We start from the raw sequence: 19007 nt of genomic DNA on the forward strand, positions 1-19007 counted from the left end.
GGTACATTAGAGTGTACTGAGATTATTATTACTTTGTGTTGCTTATAACAAGCATTTCTTTTAAATTAGTATCACATTTGTAAAGACTTTAACAAAGACAAACTTCGTTTCCTACTACAGTAGCAACGATCTATCCTGCATTTGTTGCAACAAAACGTCATACCGTTTACCAAGCCGTTTCTACATATTTACACCAATTTACGTAAACTCTAAAATATAAGGTAATCCAAATAAAATAATGTTTTACCTATGATTTCGATACCGTACTTATGCTATGAAAGGGGTGTGACCTCGATATTCACGTGGGTTGAAGACAAAAAACCTTGGCGCCTCGTGGAAAATGAGAGCAATTTTGTGCTTAGATTTATTTACTATTATTACTACATATACAAATATACCTTATTACAGTCATGCGTTTTTCATTACGCGCATATGAGAATTGAAACTACCGATGGTGCAACAGAGTTGTAGGGGCTATCTAACGTTAGCCATGCTTTGGTCTAAGTATCTATTTCCGCTCGACATTGGTGTTCTTCCTGGTTGTTGATCTGGATAGCAACATTTCGGCCACGAGCAAGTTCCGACAAAATGCAGGCGACGATACAAAATAACGTTTGAGCGTTAGATATTATAATGTCTATCTCGGCGTTTGCTTTGTAAGCCTCAAAGCTTCTCATTTGCGAGGGAGGATTCATGCAATGCGATATTCATTTTGATTATGTCCAAAATGCCCGACTCCTGTGCTGCAGCAAGCTGCAAGCAGAGTACGGACCAGTCCAACGTTTTCTTCTTCTTCAGGTTCCCGCTGGATGCGAATCGGTGAGTGCGGTTTTATTTCTGTACTAAATGCATTTCAAATCTGCGTTGTAGCGTATCTGTTATGTCCCGTTAAGTTATGCATTTAGAGCCTGGATTTGCAAATTAGCATTATTTGTTAGCTGGTTAGCTTCTGCCCCCCTCTCGCAACGATTCATTGAATGCATTACACGTTAGTTATATCATCGGTTTTTATCTAATGCGTGTATTTTACAAGTCATCTGGTTATGCGATATGTTTCTGCGAAGGTCTTGTTTGCAGTTCGCATTTATCAATGAATGTTTAGCGGTTCTGCAAAGTGATTGCTGCAACTTTTATTAGGTTACTGTAAGCAACGACTCTAGTACGCGTTCGCCATCATCAGGCCCTTCCCAAAATGGCAGGAATTTAGTTCCTCCAGAATACATGCCGTTCTGTTTATGGCCTGATTTGTGCTTTGCTGGATTTTGTTTTAAACGTAACAATTGGGTGTCAGACAGAGCGGTGAACTGGTTATTGTCATTGTATTCACGTGAAAAAAAAAGATCTTATTTTGCCTAGCATCACCTTTGCACTACTGCAGTAACCTTATTTTTATCTGTAGATGTAAACAATGGGTCAGCAACTGCAGCAGACCAGACCTGAAGAGTAAAACACCGGAATATTTACACAAGAACTACAAGTTATGCTCAAAACATTTTGAGACATCTATGATATGTCAGCAAGTAAGTATGCGAAGAAGGGTGAGCATCATCTTTAAACGAGCTTTTGAAGTGCATATTTTTCAGGCATTATCATTTTCATTAATTGTATGCAAATGTGTCAGTGGGTAAAATGTGTCACCTTTCCATGTTCTTGTCACGTTGCCATATATTTAGAAACGTGCTATAAAATACAGCTGTAATAGACCGTGAGAAAAAGTGAGAAATGTAAGATAAAAGGGAGGGAATGTGTTTTTTTGTTAAAATATAATTTCTGTGATGCAGGAGATAGATGTGTTTTATGTCTAAGCAAAGCAAATATTAATTTTCTTCTTTAAAGACTAGCCATACAGTATATTCAATGAAAAAGGTAGTTCTGTGATAAGGTGCATCACATCTTTTCTGAATTTTATGTCAAAGCAAATTTAAACGGGTTTAAAAAAGTAGTATCTTGCAAATATATCTGTGTGAATGCATGTATGTTGTTGATCTGCAATGTAATATTTTTTATTATTATTTAAAGATTAGTGATATCTTAAATGGATAAAAGCTAGTTCTGGGATAAGGTGCACCAAATCTTTTGGGGATTAAACATTTGCCGCCGTGTATGAGAAATGCTGTACATTGTTTTTATTACAAAGGTTGAATTCGAAGTAAATTGGTTATGGATTTCACAGTAACTTAATCAACCTCCAACGTGGGGCAAGTTATGTCACAGTTTACTGTGTAAAATTATATTTCTGTAGCCATGTGTTGTTTGTGAATAATCTTTTGCATCTTACAATTAGTTTTTCAATTATGTGTAAAAATGTATAGCACCAATGATAGGAGTTATGTATAATGACTAGTAACCATGCACATTTTTAGCATTAAGGAATATCTACAAATCATACATTTTTGTTTTATTTTAGAGCACTGCTAAGCCTGTCCTCAAGGATGATGCAGTTCCTACTATATTTGACCAACCAACCAACAAGGACAAAGCAGAAAATAGCAGAAAAAGAACAAGAGAGAAAGTGGGTGTAGTTTTATTGTTTTATTAAATAGTTTTATTGCAAAAATATTTGAATTCTGCTTCACGGTTTTATGCAGCATAGTGTTAAACTTTCTTGTCACCACTTTTGACTTGCACTGTGTCTACACCAGATGCAACCGGTGCGATGCGACACGACACACTGCTTGTTCTAATGGGATTGTCACATTGCACCGCGCCACATCTAGTGTGGACAAAATTTAAAATTATAATAGGTTCTATTGCGTTCTATTGTCTTGTCCGGTGTAGACACGATGTAAGCTGAAGAGCTAATGTTTTTAAATATGCGAAAGGCAACAGAGGTTGTGTATAGGTTTGTTATACTGGAATTTTGAGAAGTTATTTCAACAAAACAAGTTTTGAGCATTGAGTTTTTATTTCTAGATTAAATATTTTAGATTTTATTAGGATTTTCTTGATTTTGTTTGTAATAGTTCCTCGTTGGTGGGTTTCTGACATACATTTTACAATTTATTGCTGTTATTATAGGAAAAAAGTGGCAACACAGTTTGGCCTCTGTAAAATCGATGTATTGTTTATATCTATCATTATGGATGCATTGTTACAGACTGAGAATTTGATCTGCAAACAGTTTTAAATGCAAAAGCTAAACTATAACATTTGGATATGCATAATAAAAAATATGTTTTCGTTTTCAGGCAGCAGAGGAGCCAGTTGTCGCAAAGAAAACTAAAGGTAGAAAATGCATTATCTCATCGTTTTTTCTTTTGACACGGTTTAACTTCTGAAATGCTTAGCTATTTATAAATTAATTTTCTTTTGTGCTTTGCTTTCATTAGGTACTGCTGGTAACTCGCAACCCTCTGTAATAACAGCAGAGGATACAGTTGAGAACGTCCCAGTTGAGAACATCCCAGTTGAGAACAGCGCGACACACAATCTTCTTGCACCTGATGAATCCGAGAAAGAGGATCCTGCTATTTCCAAAGTCAAGGAGACTTTGAAAGACTATTTCAAAGAGACGTTAGCCTTCACTGGTTTCAGCATTGGCAGCAATGCAATTCCCAACTCTGCCAAACCACTGGGGAGCGACCCAGCTGGCCCGCTCTCTGTCAATACCATATGTGCAGAGAAGATTGACCCGAAAGAAGTGCTCACCTTAGGAGAGGATGTTATGCATAAGGAGATTTGCAACAGTTTGCACCTCGCACGCTTTTTCTCCATACTTCTCCAAGACAAAATACAAATCGAAGGCAAGGACCAGATCCCTTTCTTTATCCGTTTTGTCACAGCTGCAGGCTTCCCACACAAACACCTTGTGGGATTTCTTCCCTGTGATATCGATTCTGACAGTCTGTTTAATATGCTGATATCTGAGATCAGCAACAAGTGGGGTCTGCGGATGGAGCACTGTCGTGGATTCACCTACCTGACGACAGGGAGCGTATGTCAGAAGTTAAAAGAGCTCTCCTGCAGAATGTTGAGGGATTTTCCGCAAGTAGTGTTAGCCCCCAGTGAGCCCTATGCCTTTAACATGTGGTTGATTCGCACTATGCCCGTCCTTTCGATTCAAGATGTTATTGATACCGTAGAAGAGGTTGCCGCTGTTATTAGACAGTCCGAAACTCTGGCGAGGAAACTTGACATCAAAATCACTTCTTTGTACGGCCACATCAAGGGTGAGGTGGACAGGGTCAAGGATGCTTGCCAGAACCATTGGGAATATGCCACTGATGCTTTTCAGACAATGCTTGATATCTTAGAGCCATTTTTGAACAGCATTGGAGAGATGTGCACCAGTTCCCTATCAAATGTGGATGCAGACACTGTCGAAGTGCTTCTGAAGCTGAAAGATAAGATGAAGAATTTTAATTTCATTGTTACGCTTGTGGTCCTGAAGAACACGCTGTGTTGTGTAAGCATCCTGAACCCCAGTCTCAGGGGAATAATCAGCATCAGCAGCACCTTACAGTACACCATCTCCAACGCCTTAAAGCTTCTCACCAAACATTTACAGGAGATTGCGATTTTTCATAGAAAGTGGTTCTCAGATGCATTGGGCAGGGCCAAGAAGTTGGGTGTGCCAGTCAGTATGCCCGCGGAATTGGTGACCAACGGGGAAGGTGCAGAGAAACCCCAGATCTCTTTAGAGGATTACTATAGGGAAACACTGAGCAAGAAAGTCTTGCAATACCTTGCTGACGAAGTCAAAAGAGTCTTAGGCACTGAAATGGTGAGAATCCTCAGATGGTTGTCATTGGTGCCATCATACATGGCTGACCACAATTTTAGCATCCGCAAAGACAAAGTCGCTGATGCCAACCTGAATAACTTGGCTCGTCCTGACTCCTTCTATGATGAGCTGGGCTGTTGGGAAGTGAAGTGGAGACATGCTAGCAAGCGAAGGATCCTTCCAACCAATGTGTTTGCCACCCTCAAGATTCCAGATATAGGCTTTTACCCAAACGTGCAGAGCCTTCTCAGAGTGCTGGGTACCATCCCTTGTGTCACTGCAGAAGCAGACGTGTACGGACAGTATGAAATGGTGTTGAACAGGTATCACTCCTACATGAAAGAAGTTCCTGTAGAGAAGAGACTCTGTAATATGGCCCTTGTTTATGTCAACCAAGATGTACACTTCAACATTGAGGAAATGGTGGAAGCGTACATTGAGAAATATCCAGACATCCTGCAGCTTTTGCAAGAGGTAAATATGTTTGGCATCCTTATGGTTTTTTGTTTTCTGTAGATGTGCAATGCTTCTCTAGAATGCAATAAAATTTTTCGCCATTCTTAACTTTTTATTTATCTTAAGGTTGATGCGATGGAAGTCGAGCCATCAGGTAAAGACCTTTCTCTCTTCATATATATATATATGTTTGAAGGGATAGTTCACCCAAAAATAAAAATTCTGTTATCATTTACTCGACTTTGAGTTGCTCCAAATCTGTCTAAATTAATTTGCTCTGATAAACACAGAGAAAGAAATTTAGAAGAATGCTTGTAACTGAACAGTTCTTGGACCCCATTGACTACCTTAGTAGGAAAAGTTGCTTTATAAATTTCTTTGTTTTGTTGAACAAAAAAGAAGATATTTTGAAGAATGTAGGAAAGTAACTAGTTCTGGGGCACTTTTGACTATCATTGTAATTTTTCCTACTATGGTAGTCAGTGGTATCCAAGAACTGTTCTGTTACAAGCATTCGTCCAAATATCTTTCTCTTAGTTCAACCAAACAAAGAAATGAAACAGGTTTGGAACAACTGGAGAGTGAGAAATCCATGACAGAATTTACATTTTTGGGTGAACTATCCCTTTAATCTTCCTTTAAACATCCCATTCAGAACATGATTGGCGTTTTAACATTTCACTTTTTTTACTCCAACCCCTGTATAGTACCAGAAACCATTGCAAATGATGCCTCTAAGGACGACACAGAAGAACCAAGAGAGATGACTTTAAGTATGGAAACTGAGAGACCGAAACTACCAGAATGTGCAGAAACGGATAAAGAAGCATTAAAATCTGCTCTACAGGCAACGGTCACTGCAGCATATGGCAGACAAAGCAAACACACACAGGGTGATCAAGAAATGGAGTATGTGACCAAATCTGAAATGAACGAAGTCCTGAAAGTGTGCGAAGATGTTGTCAGAGATCGAATTATTACAGAGGTCGGACATTCGTTCTTCTCCCTGTTCATTGACCGAGTTGTCAGACTTGGAGAAATTGAATACTTACCCATGTTTCTCAGATTTGTCGACAGTTTTGATATCATGCGTCTTGAGCTTTTAGGGTTTGTAGAAGTCAGTCATGACACTGACACCATGTCCGAACGACTGTTTGATGCCGTCACAAAAGAGTGGCGTCTGAATTTGAGCAACTGCAGAGGTCAAGCTTACCTTGGCTCCGGCGAGGTGTCCTACAAGCTCAAAGCCTTCGCTTGTAAAATACAGGAGAAGCAGCCTCTTGCTATATGCACACACTGCTCGTGTTACTCTTTCAATACCTGGTGGTCAAGGTCGGTCCCTGTAGCTGCGGTCATCAGAGCCATAGACACATTAGAAGAAATAGTGTCATTTTTCCAAAGCCTGCCTTTCCTGGAGAAACAACTGGATCAAGTCTTAGCCATAGGCTTGAGAGAGAGCTATGAGAAAATCCACGAGCTTCAAGGAAAGTTCTGCTCTTCTTGGCTCGAGAAGCAAGACTCTTATGAAGTCTTTGCTCAGATTCTAGAGCCCTTGGCAATGTGTCTAGAAAATATCGATGACTGCAAACCGCAGGGATGGAGCTTAGCGATTTCCAGCCGAGCCAAAAGACTGCTTCAGTTGATTCGGGACTTTGACTTCATTGTGGCAATTGTTGCGTTAAAGAATGCCTCATCGTTCACCAGAGAACTCAGCGCAGCACTGCAGAAAGACCATTTTAGTGCTGCCTCACAGCTCTGCCAGATTAGTGGGATTTTGGCCACGCTCCACCGGGTGAAGACCAATATCAAGGTTTTCCATCAGAACTGGTTTGATGAGGCTTGTGTCTTTGCTCAGAATCTGGGTGTCCAGGTGAAAATGCCTGATAATGTGGTTATTCCACGGGACAGTCTCTTAAAACCAGGTGTGTACTACAAAGACGCAATGAGTGTCCCCTTGGTCGATTACCTTATAAACATGGTAAAGGATTATTTCTCTGATGACCACAAGGAGGCCCTCAACTTCTTGTCTCTGGTGCCGTGCTCCGTTACAATGAGCTATGTCTTTGAAACACTAAAGTTAAAACCTCCGTTGTACATCGGTGACCTTCCAGACCCTGACAACTTCTTCACAGAGCTCAGCTGCTGGAAAGTTAAGTGGAATACAAAAGTGGTTAGTGAAACCATACCAGAAACCATTTTCCAGACTCTGCGACTGCCGCTCATGCAGTACTTTACAAACATCAATACGTTGCTGAAAATTCTGTGCGTGTTGCCAAGCACAGCTCTGGAATATTGCGGTGAGGTGAAGCGGCATAAAATGTATCAAGACTTCCTGAGCAATACCTCTCCAAAGGACAGATCGCCCTGTTTAGCCATGCTTCAGGTGGGAACTGACTTTAAAAGAGACCTTGACAAAATGGTTGCTCAGTGCCTAAAAGTCACACCTAAGACCCTGGAGGGTATATGCTTGGTAAGGAGCTATGTTTTAAATTCCATATTGAAATTAGTGTTGGTATTTAATGTGTAATTGTATTTCAGACTAATCTAATTTTCTTTTTATTTAACAGGACAAAGAATCCAGAACTTTGGGAAGGACTGTTGAGATAAAAACAGAGGGTATGTCTATTTTTACAGGAATGTAAACTAATTGAACTAGACATCTAGATGCTATTCCTATTTTAAAGATCCAGGATGTCTAATGAATGCGCTCTTTGCCAACTTTGCAGAAGACCACCATATGGATGTAGTTGAGGTCACGGAAACTCTACAGGTTTGTAATATTAAATAATTGGTAATTATTTTCTTTACAGCTGTTTTAAAGTTGTAGCTCAATTTTACACCACATCTGTATGAAATGTTTTGTCAAGAATGATGCCAAGATTGCAAGTATCTTACCACTGTGAAAATGTTGTGGACAATGAAGGGTAAAGAGAGCAAAGCTATTTGTTCTTTCACATCGGCCTTTCTACGCTGTTGTATTTTGTCAGTATTGTTGTTTTTAACAGTAGAGTTGTAATTTACAGGGAACAGACCCCAGCATACCAGTGATGAATTCTGAGACAACAAACAGAGGTATATAATTGTTTGAAACTTGCCCTGTACTGAGTTCAAGGGGCTGGATTCACAAAGTTGTCCATGAGACAAAATATAAGAACTTTCTGAGGATAAATTAAAGGAAGTTTGTAAGAATGCTCTTAAGTGCAATTTGAAAATTTCTTAAGAGGTTCTTAAATATCTCTTAACATCTTCATTTTTTTCATAAGAATAGAAAAAAGGCTTTGTCAGTGATAGTACTTGCCTTCTAATAATTAACAGAAAATGTGTCAAACAGCATTAAAGGGATAGTTCACAAAAAAAATTCTGACATCATTTACTCACCGTCAGATTGTTGCAAACCTGTAAAAATGTCTTGTTCTGATAAACACAAAAGAAGATATTTGCAAGATTGCAAGTAACCAAACAGATCTCATCCCCCATTGAATCACGTAGTATTTATTTTTCCCTACATGGCAGTAAATTGTGGATGATATCTGTTTGGTTACCAACATTCTTCCAATATCTTCCTTTGTGTTCAGCAGAACAAAGAAATTTATACAGGTTTGGAACAACCTGAGGGTGAGTAAATGATAACAGAATCCCTTTAACGATCACATGTTAGCTAAAATGTTAGCCAACAGTATAAGTTTTATAATACTTGTGTATTACGACATTTCGGATATCATATTTCAAAAAGTATTTAAATCGGCCTATATCTCGCTTCCACTAGTCATGTGGTTGCTACACGCAAATATAATAATATAAATATTATTTATACAAATAATATATTTCCCAACCACCGCGGTGGTAAAAAACTGCCACTGTCACAGCCCTAGAAACAACCAAATGCATGTATAAAACCTCGTAGCTCTTAGATTAAGATATTTACGTCAGATTATATTTACGTGATTTTTTTGTCAAGAATTTAGATTTAAGTTTTTTTTGTAGATTGATCTATCAAGAATTAGAATTTAAGAAAAAGTACTGCAGGTAAGAAGAATTTTTTAAAGAATGCTTTGTGAATCTGGCCCCAGGTCTTATGTTAGAACATTTTTTCACTTTAATCTTGGGTTTTTAACGATAATGTTTACTTTGCATTTTAGAAGCAGATACCCCCACACAAGCAGAGAGTACAGATGCTCAACATCAGTCTGAAGATATTGTTGAAGTGGTAATTGTGGACCAACAGATAAAGATCGAAGAAGAGACCAATGCGGATAAGAATGGCCATTCTGATGAACCAGTGGACAACATAAAGAACTGTGAAAAGGTGTTTAAACAGGCAGCTGTGCTTGCAAGGAGAAACTGCTCATTGGTTGACCTCAGTAAAGAGGAGCAAGATTCGGTGCTTCGGGACCTTGCTTCATGTCATTGGATACAGCAGGAAGGGATGTTGTTTTTAGAGGGAGAAATGCTGCAATGCATTGTAAAGGCCATAAGAGAACAAATCCTCAGTGAAGTTCAGGACTCTCCGTTCTTTTCCATCATCACTGATAGACCTATCTCAGTGGGTGAAACAAAGTTCCTTCCCGTTTTTGTTAGGTATGTCAATGACTGCATTCCTAAAGTGGAGCTGGTAGGGTTTCTGCCATTTGAGGAAAGTTCTGATGTAAATTTGCAAGCTAAGGCCCTTTCATCCACTCTAGAGGCTGAGTGGGGACTTCAGATGGGCTACTGCCGTGGCCAGTCCATTATGCGCATTGGCACAGGAGGCCAGAGTCTCAGGAAGATGGCTTTGGGTCTTTTGGAGAACTATCCATTAGCTGTGAACACACCCAGTGAGTCTTGTGGTCTTGCCTATTGGCTGGCGTTAAGCTTACAAAATGCCTCCATTACTAAGGTTCTAGAGATAGCTGAGGATCTGTTACAGTTTTTCGACCAGTCACCTAAGTTAGAGAATGAGCTTGCTAAGACGATGGATGGACTTCTAAACACCCCACAGGAAGCCCTTGGAGAGATCCCAGAGACCTGCTTGTCCAGATGGAAAAAGAGAGAAGATTTCTTTGATATCCTCGTGGACATGCTCGAGGGAGCCCTCAACTGCTTGGATTCTGTGAGCACCAACAACAATGGGTCATGGAGTAGTAACATGTTGCTGCATTCTCAGACTCTGTCCACAGCTATCAGGCAGGTTGATTTTGTCATCCCTCTTGTGATTTTGAAGAACGCCTGTGCTCCATTGAGGAACTGTAGCACGGTTTTTCGCTGTGGAAACCCTGCTGACATCGTCTGTGAGCTTGAGAAGATTATGCCAATAATAGATTCTCTAAGCAAGATGTTGGAAAATGTGAGTGGAGTGCATTCTACCTGGTTTGAGGAGGCAGTGGAACTTGCTGTTAAGGTCACCGGATTGCTGTCATATCCAGAATCCGTCAATAGCTTTGAGTCACCAGAGGCATTCTACATGGAAATCGTTAGCTTACCAGTTCTAAATGGGTTGATTGAAGAAATGAAGTTCAACTTCTCTGAAAATCACCTGAAAGCCCTTAAAGTGTTATCTCTGCTGCCAACCTGTAACCCTCTTCCCATCCTTCCTGAATCCACTGATAAACTGCACACTATCTACCTGAGTGACCTCCCTGAACCAGAAACAGCTGAGGAAGACATCAACACCTGGGCCACAGCGTGGAGGGAGAAGTACCAAGATGTTTCTCCTCCTACCTCCATCTCTGAGACGTTGCTCCACAGTGAAGCCAAAAAACTTCCAAATGTTGCTACGCTTCTTAAACTCGTGGCTGTGTTGCCTAGCATTAGCATGGAGTGTGATCTAATGAAAACAACTCTAAATTCCTTGAGAACTTTACTCAGAGATGGTATCTTTAACAGGGGTAGTAAGACTGACGCAGTCATGCTTCTGATGCATCGTCAGACGCTTCAAAGTTTGGAAGAGATAATAGAGAAATGTATGGAGAATGATCTAGAGAGTCATCAATTTCTTGCTCAGGTATGGTGACATTCTCGCAGTTGTTTTTTACTTCTTTGTGTAACAGCATAAAAATAGCTAAAAAATATTCTCACTAGCCATTTGTTTTGATTTACATTCATTTAACATCACATTTAACATTTTATGTCAAAAATGAATAATAATAACAAAGGTTTCAGGAAGGGTCTCATTCTCATTTCGGATTTTATATTTTTTGTAGGCAAAAGCAAGAGTAAATCATTTGAGAATGGAAAGTGGTAAGTAAAACTCTGAAAATATGTGTGAGTAGTAAGAATAATTAAAAGTTTTATATTTTATTAAATCATGGTCGACCGATAGCACTGTGGCCAATTGGCCGATAAGAGGTTGATATAACACAAATGCAATTACAGTAAATGAGACTCGTGTAGAAAACTGGTGAAACTAAATGAACGATTATTGTGTTTTATGTGGTTCGTTAGTAGCATGCAGCTTAGCACACATGACATAACGACATAACGTTAATATCTGGCTTTTAAATGTGGCAAATAAATAAATAAAATATATAGGATTTTAAATGTATTGTTAGTTTTTACCATACAATGTTTGAAAAGTTTATTTGCCAAAACTGAACGTTTTTAATTTTTTCGAAAATCATGTTTTTATTATGTTGACATGTTTTTGTTAGTTAGATGTATGTTTTTATTTCTTAATAAAATCAGTTTAATTTTATTTGATATTACTTGCATGCACAATAAAAAACATGATTTTTGAATTTTTTAAAAACAGTATTTGCAAATGAACTCTTTATATGTTTGTCATTCACCTCATATGATCCCTTTTACTGTGGTCTTTTTACTATGTGCAAAAGCTGGCTTTACATAAGAGTGGCCTTTTAAAAGAACAAAATGCAACAAAAATATTGGCTGATTGTAAAAATTTAGCGGCCGATGGAATATTTACAAAATTGCAAATTTCGACCCAATAAATTGGCCATGATGATATATCGGTCTGTCACTAATATTATTTTTTCTGTTATGGGATCAGTTGAGTCTTCAATGTAATGTAACATAAAACACTAAAAAACATTGACTTTTAAGTAGATTGCCTGTGGATATTGACTCCATTGTTTTTGTGCTGACACATTCTTTATTTATCTTCCTCAGAAGTAATTGCCATGGCTCCAAAGGAGATTTCTGTGGATGTGAATGGTTCTGGTTATTCTCATGATGCAAAAGATGTTGGAATTGGTCAGTGAATATCTGTAGTAGTGCTGTCAATCGATTAAAAAAATTAATCGGATTAATCACACATTTTTTTCTGTGATTAATCACGATTAATCGCACACAACCATTTTATTTATTTATTACTTTTACATTTTAATAATTTCACATTTAATCTTCAAATTGATGTAGAAACAACATATTTATTTAACAGCATCATTTTATGAAAGCTAACATTTTGATATTAGTATTGTAACTGATGTCTCTAGTAAATTGATTATTTTAACATTAATTATATCCATTCAACAGTATAATTGAGAGCTCATGTAGGAAATTGAAGGACACTTTACAGTCTTTAATGCTAAATTATAAATTAAATGCAGAAGAATTCTCATTAAAGCTATAAAATCACATTGATTTCTTCTTTTATTTTGTTCTTTGATTAACATTAGTGACAGGAGTCACAGCAGCACGTTTAAGAACGTGGCCCCTTTAAGAGCTGTCTTAGTACGCAGATCTGACCGTCACCGCACTCCCATTTTCACAACTCTTTGCATTCATTTAAGATTTTATTTTACACCTTGAAGTCTGTGCTTAAGAAAATGCTAGACAAAACGGGCTTTCTGACATAATCTTGTGTGGTTTTATCCATTCAAGCACGAAAGAGAACTTAACAGGATGCGCTGTCTGACAGAGATTCACCGACGCAGCCGTTACTGTACAGACTGGACCTCTCGTTGCGTTTTGCCACGTCCCACAGTTTAGAAGCTGTCTATCTTCATTGAACGCCTCAAAGCAACTGTTTCAAATCGAGCTTAAGTGGTTTAAAAGCCTGTACACGAATAAGAGCGTGATTACATAATGTAACGCTAGACAAAGGATGTCAAAACAAACGGATGCTGCGTTAATTGCGATAAATATTTTCTCACGCGTTAATTTGAAAAAATTAATCGCATGCGTTAACGCGTTAACGTTGACAGCCCTAATCTGTAGTATTAAACGCCAGTTTATGGTTTCATGGTGTCTTTTTATGTAAAACCATGTTTTTTCTTTTTTGGTTTAGACGTCAATACTGCTCCTACAGAGGAAGTTCAAATGGAAAAGAATGGGTCTACTGAGACACTTGAGGCTGAAGAACAATCCACAAGGACACCTGACCCACAGACATCATCAACTGTTGACACCTCTGACAAACCCGCAACAATGATTCAGGTCATCCCTGCTAGCAGCCCTCTGCCAGTCAGCACACCTGAACAACCAACACAATCTGTCCAAGATGCCTCCATGCAATCCACATCAGTAGTCCAAACTGATCAACTCATTGACTCAACTCAGCATCAAGATACAAATGGTCTTGATCAATGTGAAGCTGGCTTGTCAGTTCAGACTGCAGCTTATCAGTTGTTGGCTATAGGGCAAGATGGAGCTGAGCAATCAGAACAGCAAATGAGTGACCAGTTATTATCAGTCGATCAAAGTGAAACCATGGAAGTTGATCACAGTGAAACTGATCAGTTTGTAGCAGCAGATGAAAGTGGAACAGACCAACCAGCAAGCTTGCAAATTGTTCCTGATCAGATGATGGCAGCCGATCACACTGAAACTGATCTGTCTGTAGAACCTTGTCACACAGTAAAAGGGTTAGCAGAAGAAGATGGAACTGGTCAGTTGGTTTCAGAGGATCCAAATGAATATATTCGACCCATGGCAGTTGATCAAAGTGTAAATGAAGAGTTAGTGTCAGAGAATCAAAGAGAAACGGAAGTCATGGAAGTCGATAAGAGTGACACTGATCAGTCTGTAGCTGCAAATCAAAATGAAGCCTATCAGTCAGAAACAGGTGAACACACAGTATCACACACTGTGGAAACTGTTCAATCTATAGTAGAACTTCAAGATGAAAGTGGAACTGCTCAGTTAGTATCATTGGCTCATATTGAATCTGGTCAACTTGTAGATATTGATGGCTCTGGAAAGGATGAGAATACAACACATGTAGCACATCAGAGTGGTACTGATGAGATCATTGCAGTTGGTCAAGTTGAAATTGATCATTCTGTTGCAGAAAGTCAGGCTAGTCAGACAGAAACAGGTTTAGCAAATGAAACTCAAATGGGTCAGTTAGTATCAGAGGATACAATTGTGTCTGAACAGCTTATTGTTGTTGACTATGTAATTGATCCATCCGTTACAGCAGATCAAAGTGTTGCTGATCAGTTAGTAGCAGTTGAACAAGTTGAAACTGATCATTCTGTAGTTGATGGTCAACGTGAAACTGTTCTGACGGAAACAGGGTTAGCAGATGAAGTTAGAACTGGTCACTTAATATCAGAGGATCAAAACGCATCTGATCAACTCATGGTAGTTGACTCTGGAATTGATCAGTCTGTGACAGACAATCAAAGTGTAACTGATAACGTAGTGGCACATGTTAGAGCTGAAACAGATCTTTCTGTAGTTGAGGGTCAAAATGAGACCAGTCAGACAGAAGCAGGGTTAGCCAACGAAGTTGAAACTGGTGAGGATGTATCAGAGGAGCAAAATGGATCTGATCAGCTCATGATAGTTGACGCTGAGATTGATCGGACTGTAACAGCAGATCAAAGTGTAACTGATCAGTTAGTGGATGTTGGTCAAGTTGAAATGGATCATTCTGTAGTTGAGGGTCAAAGTGAGGCTGGTCAGACAGAAGCAGTGTTAGCAAATGAAGTTGAAACTGGTCAGTTGGTATCAGAGGATCAGCTCATGGTAGTTGACTCTTGTATTGATCGGACTGTAACAGCAGATCAAAGTGTAGCTGATCAGTTAGTGGAAGTTGATCAAGTTGAAACTGATCGTTCTGTAGTCGAGGGTCAAAGTGAGGCTGGTCAGACAGAAGAAGGGTTAGCAAATGAAGTTGAAACTGGTCAGTTGGTATCAGAGGATCAGCTCATGGTAGTTGACTCTGGTATTGATCTGACTGTAACAGCAGATCAAAGTGTAGCTGATCAGTTAGTGGAAGTTGATCAAGTTGAAACTGATCGTTCTGTAGTCGAGGGTCAAAGTGAGGCTGGTCAGACAGAAGCAGGGTTAGCAAATGAAGTTGAAACTGGTCAGTTGGTATCAGAGGATCAGCTCATGGTAGTTGACTCTGGTATTGATCTGACTGTAACAGCAGATCAAAGTGTAGCTGATCAGTTAGTGGAAGAAGTTGATCAAGTTGAAACTGATCGTTCTGTAGTCGAGGGTCAAAGTGAGGCTGGTCAGACAGAAGCAGGGTTAGCAAATGAAGTTGAAACAAGTCAATTGGAATCAGATGATCAACTCATGGTAGTTGACTCTAGAAATGATCAGTCTATTGGAACAAATCATGGCGGAAGTGTTCATTCAATAATGGGAGATCAAAGTGTACCTGATCAATTTGTGGTAGTGAGTCAAGTTGAGACTGACCAGTCTATAACAGATGGCCAGAATGATACTGGTGGGACTGAAACTGAATTGGCGAGTGAAGATAGAAGTGGTCAGTTAGTAGGGGATCAGCTTATGGTAGCTGACTCTGGAAATGATCAATCTGAAGATCATGGTGAAACAGGTCAATCGGTAATGGATCAAACTGATCAGTTTGTGGCACAAGTTGCAGCTCAACCTGTAGTTGAAGGTCAAAGTGGAGATGATCATTCAGTAACAGGTGTAGTAGATGTAAACAGAGCTAGTCAGATTGTATCAGCGGTTCAAAGTGGAACCGATCAGCTCATGGCAAATGAAGTACAGTCTGTGGTAGAGACTCGGGATGGAATTATTCCAGGCGTGCCTGATCAATTCGTGCCATTTGGTCAAAGTGAAACTGATCAGATAGTACCAGGGAATTCAGAAAGTGGAACCGATCATTCACAAACAGTAGATAAGGTTGGCCCTGACCAGCTTGAAGTTGCTGTAGATTGTGGCACAGACCAGCTGGATTCAGCACCCCCAGATGGATCAGACCATCAAACCGCAGAGCTACATGCTCACCCTGATCAGCCTTCTGCAATAATTCTTAACCATTCCATGTCTGTTTCACCTGAGGACATTACTGATCATCCCACAGCAGCACAATCTGAAGAAACGGACAAATCCACAGCAAAGGCTCAGGACAGCACAGACAAAGACACTGGACCTGAACAAAAAGTTCTTACCCTCTATGACACTTCTGCTCGGGAGGAGCTGCTCAAAGAACTTTGTGACATAAAGTACTTTACCATTGTGGCTGAAGAAGAGTTGGAAATTGATGGACAACCTTACATCCCTGTTGGAATACACTACCTTGACAAACAAGATGTTCAATGTGAGAATATATTAGCCTTCATCCCCCTCGCCACAGACATCGCTTTATTTGTGGATACTCTGACGACTGCCCTCTCACAGAAGTGGGGTTTAAACATGGCATTCTGTAGAGGTCAGGTCTTGGCAAGACCAGGGGCCTCCGTCTCTCAAATGAGACGAGCTTCATCTTTGCTTTCCCAGAGACTTCCTCATGCTTTGAGTTTCTTGAGCCCATTAACTCCCAAGTCTTTGCTAGCCAGTTTGTCCTCTCTAAGAGAGGTCAAGCACAGTTTTAAATGCTTTGAGCAGCTGTTAAGTTGGTTCTCTGAGGATGATCAGCGACAAGTAAGGCTACACGATGCTGTTGTACATTTATTCCAGACGGACGAAAGTAAAGCTAGTGAGCTGAAAACCAAGCTTGGCTGCAGTCAATGGGCCATGAGCCATGAGATTCTGGATCTTACTGTGGACATTCTAGAGGCCGTATTTTATTGTTTGAATGAGATGAAAGGAAATGACAGTGAGGCCAACGCAGCACAGGCTCAGAGCTTCCTTTCTGTCATCCAGAACTTTGATTTCATACTGACAGTTGTGATTATGAGAAACATCCTGAGCCTCACCAAAAACCTAAACCAGAGTCTTCAGGGAAATTCCTGTGATGTGTATCAAGCTGTAAGCAGCCTGTCTGATGTTCTGTCACCTCTCAGTGAAATGGAAAGCTGTATTGAATCGCACCATCAAACCTGGTTTCAAGAGGCAGTTGCATTAGCTTCTAAGCTCCAGGTCATAGTACAGCATCCTTCACTACAACCTCCCTTAAATGTGCACTACAGAGAAGACATCAGTAGAGAGGCCATTGAGTACTGCATTGCAGAAGCAGAAGGGCTCTCCCAGGATGTTTTGTCTGCTCTTCACTGCTTGCAGGTTGTGCCTTATGTCATGTCCAAAGTGGAGGGATGCTGCAAGGACATTGAGTTGGTCAGAGTGTTTCTGGATGACCTTCCTGACCCAAACTCCCTCCAGGATGAGCTCCAGAGGTGGAAGGATAGGTGGCAGGTCTCCATCGTGGCTCACCAGCACCTTCCTGATACTGTTCTTGGCACTCTCCAAACCTCTGACATCCAGTCTTTTCCCAACATTTTAACTATTCTTAGGCTCCTGGCAGCCCTGCCCTGGTCCAGCGTGCAGAGTAGCTTTAGACAGGGGTACATGAGTTCTGAGTTATATCCTTTGTAGGTGACTGGGCTTAGCTGATCCCAAACAAGCCCTCCCATTAGGATGTCATATACTGCTGAATCTTCAGAATGGCCCACTTTATTCTAAACTGTAGATCGCGTCAGACTGTAGGTTTCAGTATGCTTTTTTATTAGACACATGAATTAGACATGTACACTTTAATTATATTCACATTGTGGTTTTATTGATGTTTTGTCTTTTTGTTTTCTTCCATTTACGTATGTGGCATGGAAAAAGAGGGCTGAAAATTGGGACCAATGTCTTGCCAAAAAAAAGGATGCCCTTGGGAGGGGGGCTTTACTGCTTTGTGCCTTTATGCAAAACCCATGACTCTTCGAATCATCAGACTAAAAGTCAGACTTTGGAAATTTCCTAATATCTTCAGGAACCTTAAATGACTTTAAATATGTAAGTCCTCAGAGATAATTTGAGAAGCGTGTTTTATCACATTAAATCACGACAGTGATGTTTTATTGTCAAATTGTCATCCCATAGCACAAACTAAAACGCTCTGTTCCTGTATCATTATGCGTGTTACAATGGTTGATTTGTTTGCAGTTTTATTTAGATGAATTACATTTTTCTGTAAACATTTCTCCCAGAAGCCCTCCTCATGAAGGATGCATACATATATATTTGACTAAAATAAATGAATAAAACTATTAAAAAGAAGCATTGTTTACATTTATACCTCTGTGACATTGAAACCTAAATATTTTAAAGCATGTCCACAAGATGGCAGTGTTAGGCTTTCTTGGGTTGTGAAGGTCTAATTACTGATGATTGTGTTTTGTCCTCTTTATCCCCAAATTATTTTTTTAATTTAAAAAACGGTTAATTCACTTACCATCTGTAGTAAGTGTGTTATATTATTTATTTTTATTATAATTATAGAAATTCTAACTAGTTGTCAGTCAATATTTGGATATCAGGATTGGCTGTTATAATGCTAATAAAAGCATAATACAGTTGGGAAATTATATAATTTTTTCCCATAATGTTTGGAAGATATGTGAACTAGCAATTCTGGTAATCAATGTTGTTTATAGTTGATACTGAAAACGATATCATTTTATATAATTAATTAGCATTTGTCTATCAATAATATACAATTCTACCTTACAGAAATAAATATAACTTTATAATTTTT

General features: G+C 39.4%; 1 protein-coding gene across 1 annotated transcript; it reads left to right on the forward strand.

Annotated features, from left to right (window-relative positions):
* Positions 1-307: 307 nt before the first annotated feature.
* On the forward strand, positions 308-19007 carry si:dkey-250d21.1 (uncharacterized). The gene is made up of 14 exons (XM_057320703.1): positions 308-819; positions 1400-1520; positions 2408-2512; positions 3189-3225; positions 3330-5197; positions 5306-5333; positions 5887-7649; positions 7747-7795; positions 7906-7949; positions 8203-8251; positions 9319-11159; positions 11359-11395; positions 12284-12367; positions 13404-19007. The coding sequence occupies exons 1-14, from the start codon at positions 719-721 to the stop codon at positions 17855-17857; spliced, it is 10581 nt and encodes a 3526-aa protein (XP_057176686.1). The 5' UTR covers positions 308-718; the 3' UTR covers positions 17858-19007.

Source organism: Triplophysa rosa, linkage group LG22 (genome assembly GCF_024868665.1).
Source record: "Triplophysa rosa linkage group LG22, Trosa_1v2, whole genome shotgun sequence".
Classification (NCBI taxonomy): Eukaryota; Metazoa; Chordata; class Actinopteri; order Cypriniformes; family Nemacheilidae; genus Triplophysa; species Triplophysa rosa.